This window comes from Carassius gibelio, chromosome A7, assembly GCF_023724105.1.
Source record: "Carassius gibelio isolate Cgi1373 ecotype wild population from Czech Republic chromosome A7, carGib1.2-hapl.c, whole genome shotgun sequence".
In the NCBI taxonomy this organism is placed as follows: domain Eukaryota; kingdom Metazoa; phylum Chordata; class Actinopteri; order Cypriniformes; family Cyprinidae; genus Carassius; species Carassius gibelio.
The window spans coordinates 39,371,683-39,385,399 of NC_068377.1; the positions used below are offsets into that span (position 1 = coordinate 39,371,683).

Here is a 13,717-nt window from a genome sequence, read left to right on the forward strand (position 1 = left end):
ATTACTTACACATGCATCATACGAGTTAAATCTAGTTCTCAGTGCAGCGGGGTCAGTGTTGAGGTGTTTACAGTAGCAGCTTCAGCTCGTCCGTCATCAGTGTTGTGACATTACCCTAAGTGTGTTTAGGTCTGATTGCCTCGTTTGAGTTTGAGCCGGTTTAACCACTTTACCATAGTGTTACCTACTGGTGTCTACTAATTACTTTAATAAAGACCTTTGGTTAAATGAATTCAATAGTGCAATAAAACACCCATAGCCTATAAAGAGAGCATCCACACGTCTGCCTCCCTCCCGAGCAGACCGTCCGGTCCGGTCCAGCCAGTCAGTGTTTAATGAGCTCTTCTTTGATTGAAGAGCTTTATTGTTGGTGTCATTACTCTTTTGTGAAGCTGCTTAAGTGTTGTGTTCAGCAGGAAGGACTGACGCGATTGCTGTGATGCAGAAGCTTTATCCCTTTAAGTCCTCGTCACAGGTAACAGTTCATATGAAGGATTGTGTTTGGCCTCAGTGACCTCAGTTAAGGGACACTGGACTGCTGAATGATCTAATAAAGGAATCATCCTCTTATTAAAACCCAGATCAAATGAGTTTTCAGTCACTTGACATGCATCTGTCCATAAATAATAATTCATAAAATACTCCCAGTTGTAAATCATAATGTACAGTAGCTCGGCGTTCTTGATTTTGGCCTTGTTTTCTTTTGTTAAACGTAAACAATAATAATAAAAAATATGTGCATTTATTTTAAAAATGACTTTGAGGTTTGGAATATGACCTAATAAAATCTAAATCTTATTATTGATATCGCTCTTTTCTAATGGCAGAGCTCAGCTGTAACCAAAGCTTCAGTGAATAATGATGGCAAACAGGTGAGGGTTATTGTTTCTCATTATTATCTGTTATTTTAGGCTATGCGGTACTGACATCATACTCTCTTTCTTTTATTCATTCACATTTCCCACATTTTGATATATTGTGTGTTTCTGCTGTAGGACACACCTGTATGCAGTTCTTCTTCCTGGACAGGAGAGGCAGCAGAGAGCAGAGAGACCCAACACAAACAGGTCAGTATTCATCAGCTTGAAGGAATGTTGTTCTGAAAACACTCAGGAACGGGTTCAGAGGAATGTGTTGAAGCAGGAAAACCTATCAGCAGGTGATGAGTAAAGAGAGGAAAGACAACTCAGGAGAAAAAAAACAGTTTTTCATGCTCTGGTGAAGATTAGATAATAACAGAAAAGGGTTTTTGTCAAGGTCTTTTTTCATATGTCATTCACCTGATATGCATTTAAGATGTTATTTCTTGAAACATGGTTAAAAATAAAATAAAACTTAAGAAATGTTGCAGATAAAGTTTTCATTTCATTTTGTTTATTTTTTTCCAAGTAGCAATTTTATTAATGGCTTTAGTTTTTAGTTAAAGATAATAACCCTGGAAATGTGATGATGGCCATGGTTGGTTTATTTATTTATGTATTTATTTATTTTCAGGATCCCGGAATAATTATGGGAATGATTCAAAAACTAAATCCATTCAGGTTTTCCTCACAGGTACACACACGCGTGCACACACACACATGTTTGTTTTTGTGTAAAGTGTGTTCATCCCATAGGTGTAATGGTTTTTATTCTGTACAAACTGTATATTCTATCTCCCTTCACCAACCCTACACCTAACCCTAACCCTCACAGGAAACTTTGTGCATTTTTACTTTCTCAAAAAAACTCATTCTTTATGATTTATAAGTGTTTTGAAAAATGGGGACATGGGTTATGTCTTCATAAGTCACCCTCTCCTTGTAATACCTGTGTCATACCCATGTCATTATACAGAGTTGTGTCCTGATATGTCACAAAAACATGCCCACACACACACACACACACAGACAGACACACACACACACACACAGACAGACACACACACACACACAAGCTCACACACACACACACACAGACAGACAGACAGACACACACACACACACACAGACAGACAGACAGACACACACACACACAAGCTCACACACACACACACACAGACAGACAGACACACACACAGACACACACACAGACAGACAGACAGACAGACAGACAGACACACACACACACACACACACACACACACAGACACACACACACACACAAGCTCACACACACACACTCACGCATGCACACACACACGCACACTTGCACACACACATGCACACTCACACTCACACACACACACACACTCGCGCGCTCACACACACACACACAGACAGACAGACAGACACACACATACAAACACACAAGCTCACACACACACACACACACACACTCACAGTCTCTTTAAGGAATCAGCACAATCTGATGTTTCTGGAGCTCAGCAGTAATGTTGGTCTGTTTCAGCATCTCTCTCTCTCTCTCTCTCTCATGTGTCTCTGTAGAACAAGATCAGCGAGGCTCTGACTGTCTCTGCAGCAGATGAGCAAACGCAGGTAACACTCATCAACTCCTCAACATCTCTGTCTCAAGAAGCAGCAGGACTGTGTGAGTGTTGTCTGACTTCTGTTAGTGTGTGTCTCGTGTTTCAGGATCACGGCGGGATGCGAGACCATCTGAAATCCACGGCTCAGGTACGAGAGCACGTCGTCTTGAACTATTCCAGTGTGGGGCGTTATCTACGAACACTTGAACAATATACAATAGGCATACTGTAAGAGATGTGATTTCCTGATTAGTTTCTGGAAAACCGGTCTGACGAGCTGTGTTTGTGATATAGAGCTGATAGATATCTATACTGAATACTGCAGAAGTGCTTTGATTTCATCAGTCATCTGTTGTCTGTGCTGAAGTTTACAGAGGACAGGAACATGGTACACTCTGACTGCATGCTTGGGTTTAATGACATGCAATTTGAAATAAAAGATATTGCACATTAAATATACAGTGTAGACACAAGTCTGGATGAGTGTGTGTGTGTGTGTGTGTGTGTGGTAACAGCACCGAGCATTGGTTTGAAGTGCAAACGTGGACTTGTTTATAATGCATGTTCACTGTCAGCACATAACCGTCCATGCATTTGATTGGCTGTGTTTGAACTAAGATATAATAAAAATGCAAAATAACTAAATACAGTACATATAAAATGACTAAAAACTCTATAAAAAAATAAAAGGTACACATCTAAGTCTTTGTTTTTAGAAAAGTAAAGTTTCTTCTGTGTTACGTTACTTTGGCAGAGACATTGGTTAATAAAATGGGATTAAATGCATGAAGCATATCTTACTGTGATTTAATAATTGCAGATTAACTAAAAAGTTACTTGAAAAAAGCAATCCGATTACGTAACTCACGTTACCCTAACAAACAAATACAAAGCACGCTTCTATTCAAGATATTGTTAATGAAAACAAGTTGTAAAATCTACTTAATGTGTTTATTATCTGCTATTTTGCAGTATAAAGCTCTATTTCAGTGATCACTTTTCACTCTGATTGCTGGTATTAGGTGATGAAATAACTAAAAATAACAGTTACAGAGCAAGTTACAACACTTAAGTTTACAGAGAAGTGTGGTATTTTTTCTGATGTTTAAAAGCATCAAAAGACGCTCTGTTGAAGACCGCTCGTAACGTGGAGTCTGGTTGCAGGTGTCTGATGAAGCAGAGGGACAGAACGCCTCGTCTGCGATCGATGACACATGTCTGACAGCACAGGTGTGTTTGTGAGTGTGTGTGAACTGCTTTATTCACATTACATCTATGACTCCAAGTCAAAAGTCTTTGATTTTGAAACTCTTGAGAAAATGCACAACTTCCTTACTTTCTTGCAAAAGAGCCGTGACCCTGTGCTGCTGTGCACTGAGGATAGTTTTCTGAGACTGAGACTGGTTTATTGCAGTGAGTTTTGATTTAATTTACAGATCGATCAAGCTGCAGAAACAGATGTCCCCGTCTCCAGTGAAGGAAACCCTCTGGACAATGAAGACGTGTGTTAACATCTCACTTCAGTGCTTGATCGCTAGTAATTCCCACATTTCTTTACATGCACACAGTCTGTTTGGTGTCAGAACCTGAGCGGTGTCTTACGTTCACAGGATGAAGACGGTCTGCTGGCCTGGTGGAGAACCGTGGAAGGTATTTCTGGAGTCTTGTGATCTCAAATGTGCTTTTCTATTTCAGTTTGCATATACTAGTTTTATTTAATGATTTTTTTTTCTCAGGTTGGAGTGAATGGAACGAGTCAAAGCAATTTAATGAAAAAGATGGAGAACAGTGAGAAAGATTTACATTTTCCTATAAAAAAAAGCCCTTCTTGAAGTATTAGTTCGATATACTTTATTTAAATCAGTGGTAAAAACTGGTTTAAACTATTTACTTATTTATATTTCAAGGTCAAAAATGACCACGTTGGAAATGAACTGGAAATGCATTTCACCTAATGGAAACTTTTGGCACCTAAGCAAAAAAAAAAAAAAAAAAAGAAAAGCTACATTTTTGAAATATCAACTTCAAATTTGGAACAGAACTTCTTTAGATTGATGGCTTTGATGTTCAAAGAGTTTTACGGTAAAACATATTTTGATATATATATATATATATGTATATATATATATATATATATATATATATATATATATATATATAAACTGTACATCATACAAAATTCGAAAATTTAATTTTTTCACATTTTTCATAACAGTAAACTTACACTTCTATATTTTTCATATCATGTTTTTGAAACTTATTTCACTTAAGCAATAATCTGCCAAAGATGTCTTTAAACAGGGACCACACTTTAATGTACAGTCACCCAAAAATGAAAATATTGTCATCATTCACTCACCCCCATGTCATTCCAAACCTGTATGAGTTTTTTCTTATGTTGAACAGAAAATTATATATTTAAGAATTCAGAAAAATCAAACACTTATGAAATACTACAGAAAGAAAGACTATGGACTTCAGTGGGGACCATCAACTGTTTGATTACCAGCATTTTTCAAATTAAAATATCATTTTTTATGATAAAAAAAGACATTTTTGGTTGAACTGTCCCTGTATATGTGCTCCAAAGCATTCAAGATTTACTGCAAAAATAAAATGTAGTACCATAAAATCCCCTGAATACTATTTCAGTGGATTTTATTGTACTTAATTATATGTAGAAAAATAACTAAAATAACCAAACTATATCTGGAAAAAGTATTAAAAAATCGTTAAGTGCAATTAAAATGTTATAAGACAAAAACTAATTAAAATAGTATTCACAATATTAATAATTTGCTGGTGAAGTTTCTGCGATATTTGTATAAGGCTGCATTGACTCTACACAAACTTTACTTTTGTATTGCAGCATATCTGCAGTCAGTGTGACGTAAGATAACTTCTCGTTCTCAGAGCGATCGAATCCGCCGCTAACCGGGTCTTCATGTCCGCCAAGTTGTTCGTGCACCTGCTGAGTCAGCGCGAGCCGTCGCTGCAGCGGCGCATACACGAGCTGCTGACGCTAGCGGACGCCGCAGACAGCTTCCACTGGAAGACGGTGACCGCGAGCGTGGGAGGGGGCGTGGCCAGCGTCGCCGGCAGCATCACCACCATCACCGGCCTGGTCCTGGCGCCCTTCACCTTCGGGACGTCCCTCATCGTGACCGCGGTGGGCATCGGGGTCGCGACCGCCGGCGGAGTGACGTCAGCGTCGGCAAACATCACCGACACGGTTCACTCCAACACGGACCGGAAGAAGGTGGAGAAGATGATCCAAGACTATCAGCAGGAAGTTAAAGATATCAAAGAATGCCTGGACTTCCTCCAGGTGAGGCTGGTCGATTGATGGATTGAATGATTGATCAAGCCTTTCTATAATCTTTTTTTTTTTTTTTTACCGTCATTAATTTACTTTTATAGTTTTCATCTATCTAATTTATACTACTTTATTTTAATGTTTTGTTTTTAATTAAACTTTTTAGAAAGTTAGTTTAAAGTTGTTTTGTCATTTATTATTTATTTAGTTATTAAGTAATATTATTTTATTTTATATATATATATATATATATATATATATATATATATATATATATATATATATATATATATTATTTTAGTTGTGTGTTTGCCATTTTTGTTTGTTCTTGTTTCTTTTTCATATGCTTTATATATATATATATATATATATATATATATATATATATATATATATATATATATATACATTTACTATTATAAAATATATATTGTATTTTTAACAATTTATTGGTAAATTAATTATAAATAGTATATTTTATAATAATTGATGCAATGTAATAGTTGTTATTGTTTTTTATATAATTATCATTTTATTTATTTTTCTTTATATTTTAAGGTGTTTTTGTTGCTTGGTTGTCTCTCTCTTTTTAGCTTTTATTTATTTTGATAATATATATATATATATATATATATATATATTTATATTTTTTTTAATCTTTATATTTCTAAGATGGAGCAGTTAAAATGACATTACACCTACAAACCGCTTAGATATATAGAAATATTTCCATAGTTTGAGAGCATATGGGGAGATGTACTGTACTTCAGGAGTTATTTTGGCCCAGTTTGCTTTGCAGTCTCTGATTGGTGGAGGTTTGTTTGCAGAATCATGGGTAATAGGGTTGGTCACTATCTAACTGTCTGTCCTCCTCTAATGGTCTCGCTGCAGGCCGGGATGGAGACTCTGCAGGAGTGGCACTTCGAGCAGTACGTGGACAGCATCACCAGACGGGCTCTGAACCAGAACGTCAAGCACGTGTTGAAGGAGGGCGGCCGCGCCGGGAAAGCTCTGCTGGTGAACACCGACAGCCTCATCAACACCGTCCAGGTGCTCAGTGTGGCCGGAGGAGCCGCCAAAGCCGCGCAGGTCATCAGCATCACCACCGGCGTCATGTCCGGCCTCTTCCTCGCCCTCGACGTCTTCTTCCTCGCCAAGGGCTCGCTGGAGCTGCGCAAGGGCGCCAAGACCGAGTTCGCTGCCAAGATCAGAGAGGTCTGCAAGGAGCTGCAGAACGGACTGCAGGAGCTGAAGAGAATCCAGCTACAGCTGCAGAAAACCATGGACGGGGTGGAGATGATGGAGGAGGAGGAGGAGGAGGACGAGGAAGAGGAGGAGGAGGAGGAGGAGGAGGAGGAGGAGGAGGCAGAAAATCATTCAGAACCCAAAAAATACTCCAGCTAGAAGAATACGTATTGATGATCATCCTGAGCAACACGTAAATTATATATATACATACATACAATACCGTTCAAAAGATCTGAACCATTTGTAATGTACTGTACAGGAGTGTCTTCTGCTCTTCAAACCTGCATTCATTTGATCAAAAATACAGGAAAAACATTTTATATTGTGAAATATTATTATTAAAAGTTTTTTCTATTTTTCTATTTCTAAGTGTAATGTATTTCTGTGATGCTTCATTCCTCCAGTCTTCAGTGTCACATGATCTTCAGAAATCCTGATAATATGATGATTTATTATCAGTGATGTTCAAACTGTTCTGCTGCTTCAGGATGTTTTGGAACCTGTGTTTTTATTTATTTATTTATGTATTTTTGGATTATTTGATGAATAAAATGTTCGAAAGAAGAGCATTTATTTAAAACAGAAATCTTTTCTAACGATATACATTACTGTTCAAACCTTTGGGGTCCGTACATTTGTATTATTATTATTTTTAGTTTGATTTTTTTAAAGGAATTAAAACTTTTATTCTGCAAGGATGTGTTAAATTGTTAAGAAGTGATAGCAAAAAGAACAAGATTTATATTTTGAATAAATGCTGATTAAACTTTTTATTCATCAAAGGATCCTGAAAAAAGTATCACAGTTTCCCCAAAAAATTAAAAAAATAATACTAATAATATTTGGCGGCACAACGATTGATAAATCTAATAATAAATCAGCATATTATTATGATTTCTGAAGATCATGTGACACTTTACACTGGAGTAATGGCTGAGGGAAATTCAGCATTGCATCACAGAAATACATTATATTGTAAAAGGATATTAAAATAGAAACCATAATTTAACATTTTATTCTGTATTTTTGATCAAATAAATGCAGCCTTGACGAGCAGAAGACAGTTGTTACAAGTCTTACCAACTCAAATTTGAAAGGCATTGTATGTGTGTATATATATGTGTGAGTGTGTATAATACATATTATAAATTTAAATATTTCCTCTTTTTGCCAAAGGTCATAATGCATTTATTATTCTTTACAAATAATTGTAAAAGTTTAACTTGTTTAAAAAGTCACTTTAGTTAAAAGCATCTGCTAAATGCTTAATGCATACATCTAATAATAGCTTTATTATAATGTATAAATATAAATATTTCTTTCATTTGCCAGAAGTAATTAAATGCTAGACGGCAATAAAAAAACATATATTTTAATAATAATAATAATAATAATAAAATATATATATATATATAATTTTGTACTTTAAATCAGTTTGTAAGTCGCTTTGGATAAATGTGCCTACTAAATACATAAATGCAAATTAATATGAAATAACGATCCAATAAAATGAAATATGTATTTATAATGTACAAATAGAAACATTCCTGCTGTTTGCCAAAGGTCATTAGACTGTAGTTTAGTGCAATGCTAGTGAAATGATTATTATATGATCAAACATTTCTGCTAAATACAAGACTTCTTGTTTTTATATCTATGCAATGAATATCATAGAGCCATTTTATTTGATGAGTATTACATTTCCATATGATTTGAATCACTTTTTCATAGCCTGGACCGTAACAGAATTCTTCTTTCTCTTATTTATTATCCCCTTGCCTTTAAATCTCTTAATTATTCAGGTATTACGGGTCTGTGTTGCATTTCATTGCATTTCTTTCTGTCACCATTAGAGGACTTCAACATCAGGTGTATGTGGTCAGAGGATTATTAACCCAAAAAGATATTAATATATACAGTATATATCCTCAGAAAGCAATAACTGTACAAGATGAAGAAGTCACCGACACAACGCATGCCTTAAAGTCATCATACCAACTAGACACAACGCAACTTCAAGTCATTTATCATCAATAAACAGCACAATGACAGTATTAATGTTATGAAACAGATTCCTCAGAAGCCGAGCGTGTCTTCATTCAGTTCAGTTTTACTCTGTTAGTTCAGTCTCATGGATGATAGTGTGTTTTAATCCTGTTTGCACTCGTCACTGATCATCAATCTACATTTAGGATCCTTCACAAAGGTCATGTCTCTGTGCTTCGTGTGGAGACTGACGTTTGTTGCCTTTGTTTCGCTGTTTTTCAGCATTTTTTAAGACACTGTGGCAAGTTAAAAATAGTTGGCATTGAATAGTTCTCATCTGTTTTTACACGAGAGAACTGCTCCGTCCACTAATTCAGCTGTACCAGTATTTCCAGCTGTTGAATCTGCTATTGTGTGAAATCATGACGGAGGAAACTAATGAGTCCTTCTGAAACCAGATCTGATTTGTTCGTGCATGATGATGGTTGTATTGTACTTTCAAGTGTTTCTGAGTATAAACATTTCAACGACCAATTACATTTGCTCTGTTATTGTCAGATTATTTATGTTATTAATAATACATGGGTGTTGGCTCAGACTGAAGATAGCTTTTGATTTGATTTCAACAGCACTTTTCTTAAATCAACTTAGAAGCAATTTATCTAATGAGCAATAAACATTTAGAAGAAGAAGGTGAGATGTTCCCTGACATTCATATTGATCAGACTGGCATTTCAAGAAGCATGCTCACGCTTTCGTTTCTTCTTCTTCTTCTTCTTCTTCATGTTTAAAGGTGTGGTTTTTAAGGCGCTTTGTGCATTATTTGTCAGTCAACCATAAAAGATTTAATGCACACAAAACATGTTTTCTGCATTCTTGCAAACAGAACTGTGTAGAAAAAAATGTATGACATCCGACACACCAAAGTTTCTGAACTCTTTTTAATGTAGGCTACGATCTAAATGTAGATTTGAGAGGAATAAGCATTGATGATCATTTCAGTACCTTCACTCTCACGTCTTCAGTGTCTGACAGCGCAATGATTTTACAAGCAATAAAACTGCACATTTATGTCTTGGAAATGTTCTGACCCAGTTAAGAGACGAGTCACTGAAATTAGTAAAGACTACTGTGTACTGAAAATAATTATTGATTTAACCTAATAAATGAGTTCCCTTACATTATACATAATAACTGTACTCCATATAAAACGTGTAATAAGTGCTGAAGCGAGTATCTTTCTGAGTGTTGTCTTGAAACAGGTGACGATGACTTTCTTTCCTTCTCAATGAGCTTCACCAGTGCAGGTGAGGAGGAAGTATGTGACTCGAGGTTTCGCTGTGTTAATCCAAGCTTTACCATCACTATTCAGAAGACGTTCCACCAGTGCTTCAGGAAACGTCATGAAGAATAATCAAGCATGAAGTGAAGAAGCCAGTCAAACCCATCTGTAGCTCTCAGAAGGACGTGTGTGTGACCTGAAATGAGATTTAGTGACGGAGGCATCTGTTCAGTTCGTCAAGGGTGTTTTATGTTCAGTGTGCGTCACTGTGCCTTCCGTATGTTTTATATCAGTTTGTGGTGAGCTTTGATTTATCACGTGTCCACCTGTTTTTGCATTGCCACAAAAGAGATATTAGTATCTGTACATTTCACAGAATTATTATAGTATACTTTATTGTATTGTGTGTGTATATATACTAGTCCTCCACTAATATTTCCTCTCTTGGTAAATAAGAACAAAGGCGGCTGTGAAAATAAATGTTCATTGTTTAACCTTTCGATCTTTAATGAAAAAATCTAGTTTTCATTGAAGTAAAACAATTGACATTGGGGGGAAATCTCATTGTGAAATAAATGTTTTCTCTAGTTCAAGTTGGACACAATTAGAACCCCATCATTGCAACGTCTTGTCCCCAAGATGACAGCTCTGAGTTTTCTCCTTTACTGCCTGAAGAGTTTGGAGATCAGAGGTCATTCCTTCATGCACGATCTCTCCAGATCCTTCAGTTTCTCAGCTCCCTGTTGGTGTGTCTTCTCTTCAGTTCACCTCACTGGACTGGGGCAGCCGTGGCAGACCATCTTTGGTTGTTTTTTAAGGTTTGTTTTGCATCGTTGTCCTGATGGAAGATCTAACCACGGCCCATTTTAAGATTTCTTACAGAGGCAGTCAGGTTTTTTATTTTATTTTATCTTTTGGTATCTGATTGAATACATTATGCCATGGATCTGTACATGACGTCCTGGACCTTGGTAGTAAAACAGGCCCAAAACACTAAAGATCCTGCAGTATATTTAACCCTTTTATTCCTGTTTGTACTAAACCCATCTGGTGCGTTTGCTTCCAAAAAAGCTTTTTTCTTTTAGTTTCATCTGACCACAGAAGCCTGACAACTGAAAATGTTTGTTTGTTTTTGGATGAGCAAGGAGATATTTTATTGAAACCCTCCTAAACATCATGTGGTGATGTACGGGATCTTTAGTCATTTTTTATGCTTTCTGACCCCAAGTCTCAACTTAACTCTCCGTGCATTAGGACGATATAGTTGATTGGAATCACTTAATTATTGCCCTGATGGTGGAAATGGGGATTTTCAAAGCTTCAAAATAAGAACAATAAAAAACTGGCTCTATCTTTTTTGTGAAGCTCAACAATCTTGTTGTGAACATCAGAACTATATTCGTTGACTCCTTGTGATGGATGATTAAGAGGTATCTGGCCTATGTGTTCCTCATAGTTATAGTCCTGTGGAACAGGAAGCAATGGCTGGACAATTTCACGCTCCTCGTCACCCTGGTGTGCTACAACTTATCAATGCTAATATACTTCAGAGATATTTTACTCAAAACAAGTTCAAGGGGTGCCAATAATTGTGACCAACATGCATTGGAGAGGAACAATTATTTCATCAAGAGATTTTCTCCCTACTTTCAATTGTTTTACTTTAACGATACGTTAGAATTGTGTGTATCATTTGAATGAAAGATCAAAAGGATAAACAATGCAGATTTATATTCACAGCTTCCTTTGCTCATATTTACCAATGGTCCCAACAATAGTGGAGTGTGCCTTTGTTACGCCCCGTCTAGGGGTAGAGCGTAACATGGGAAAAAACAAGCGTGAACCATCAACATCTTTTGAATTTTATTTGGGAGTCCACTTTCAGGAGCTGACAGTGCCAAAATAATAAACAAAATGTGCTAATTATTAAACCCTCTAAATTACCTATCCAAAATAAAAAAGCAATCAAAAATACAATTCTCTTAACCTAACTACCTAATTCAAAAACAGAGACCCAAACGTTACAAAAACAAAAGGTGGTGTCTAACTCCCTACTTTCCCAAAACTATATACAATATTCAAAATAAAGATTTACAAAGAAACATCAAGTTCAGAGAAATATCCAACATCAAAATCATACGACAGAAAGACGTTGCAATATATATATATAGAATATAGACTCACCGGCCACTTGTTCACCTGTTCAATAGCTTGGTAACACAAATTGCTAATCAGCTAATCACATGGCAGCAATTCAGTGGATTTACTGTAGGCATCTAAATGTGGTGAAAACGAAGTTTGCTGAAGTTCAAACTGAGCTTCAGAATTGGGAAGAAAGGGAATTGAAGTGACTTTGAATGTGGAATGGTTGTAGTTGCCAGACGGGCTGGTCGGAGTATTTCAGAAACTGCTGATCTACTGGGACTTTCACGCACAACCATCTCTAGGGTTTTCATGCATTAATCAAACAAAACATGTGCCTAAACAAGACAAATAAACAGTTTATGAACCATTCCAACATATAGATTTTTCACTGGTGTTTTAGCATTATTAGCTACATGAAATTAGGCTACCGTGAAAACTGATAATGGCCTGGCAGAAAATGCAGATGGATTTTTTCCTTACAGTGAAGACTTATATTATCTTAACGTTTCTCAGTTTTGAGAGTGAGGAGATAATATATTTATAGTCTGGAGATAAACAAGTGAAATGAAGATGCCTGGCTAAAGTTTGACATAATTCCTGGCGATGTCAGAGTATTTGCGCTATTGTTTTCTGACAGGCCCGAGCAGTTTCAGACTCGTGAGCACGCTGCTAACATAAGTGTGTGTTTTCTTGGCTCAGTGGCTCTATTCTTCTCTGGGATGCGTCTTCTTTTGTCTCTCAGAGGAGAGAAGAACTTGTTGTACCAGTGTTATTCCCACAAGTCTTCTCACTTGCTGCTAACAAGGAATGTTCTCGGAACGTGGACCGATGTTCTGGCAAGGTTCCATCAAAGCCATGGACAAACGTTCTGCCAGTAACTTTAATGGACTGTTCGTTCAAAGTGAACTGTCTTTAATAACGTTCTCAAAATGTAAGTGCAAACACATCATTCACAGAACGTTTTTCTTAAATGTTTAAGATGGATGCTCGTCCAATGTTACTGTAATGTTTTGTGTAACGAGGGAAAAAATACGTTTTAAAACACTTGAACATTCAGAGAAAATGAGAATACAGTTTTAATAACTTGGCGTGGCTGCTGTCTGACTCTGAGCTCAAATATAACACTGAACACTCCAGTGAAACGCATTGGTTTTGTGTTGGAAACCATCAGCCGTAGTGTGATGGATGCTGTTGGACCTGAGCAGAGATGGTTTGATCTTTGAATCAAATAGTAAAGTGTGAATACGTCACATCTAATACAACTACGGCCAAG

The 13,717-nt window shown here is 36.6% G+C and overlaps 1 protein-coding gene across 9 annotated transcripts in view; it reads left to right on the forward strand.

Annotated features, from left to right (window-relative positions):
* Positions 1–9,556, forward strand: part of apold1b (apolipoprotein L domain containing 1b) — a 33,591-nt gene extending 24,035 nt beyond the window's left edge. For 5 of the 9 annotated variants that reach the window (XM_052603341.1, XM_052603344.1, XM_052603346.1 and 2 more), the window contains 12 exons: positions 417–475; positions 828–872; positions 996–1,067; positions 1,495–1,554; positions 2,427–2,477; positions 2,574–2,615; positions 3,632–3,697; positions 3,904–3,969; positions 4,078–4,117; positions 4,204–4,255; positions 5,381–5,795; positions 6,675–9,556. In XM_052603341.1, coding sequence (XP_052459301.1) covers positions 440–475; positions 828–872; positions 996–1,067; positions 1,495–1,554; positions 2,427–2,477; positions 2,574–2,615; positions 3,632–3,697; positions 3,904–3,969; positions 4,078–4,117; positions 4,204–4,255; positions 5,381–5,795; positions 6,675–7,187 — 1,458 coding nt within the window. In that variant the 5' untranslated portion in view covers positions 417–439 and the 3' untranslated portion in view covers positions 7,188–9,556. Of the gene's footprint in view, positions 1–413; positions 476–827; positions 873–995; positions 1,068–1,494; positions 1,555–2,426; positions 2,478–2,573; positions 2,616–3,631; positions 3,698–3,903; positions 3,970–4,077; positions 4,118–4,203; positions 4,256–5,380; positions 5,796–6,674 lie in introns of all 9 variants that reach the window. The other 4 variants (XM_052603338.1, XM_052603340.1, XM_052603339.1 and 1 more) reach the window with 1 other exon arrangement.
* Positions 9,557–13,717: the final 4,161 nt, after the last annotated feature.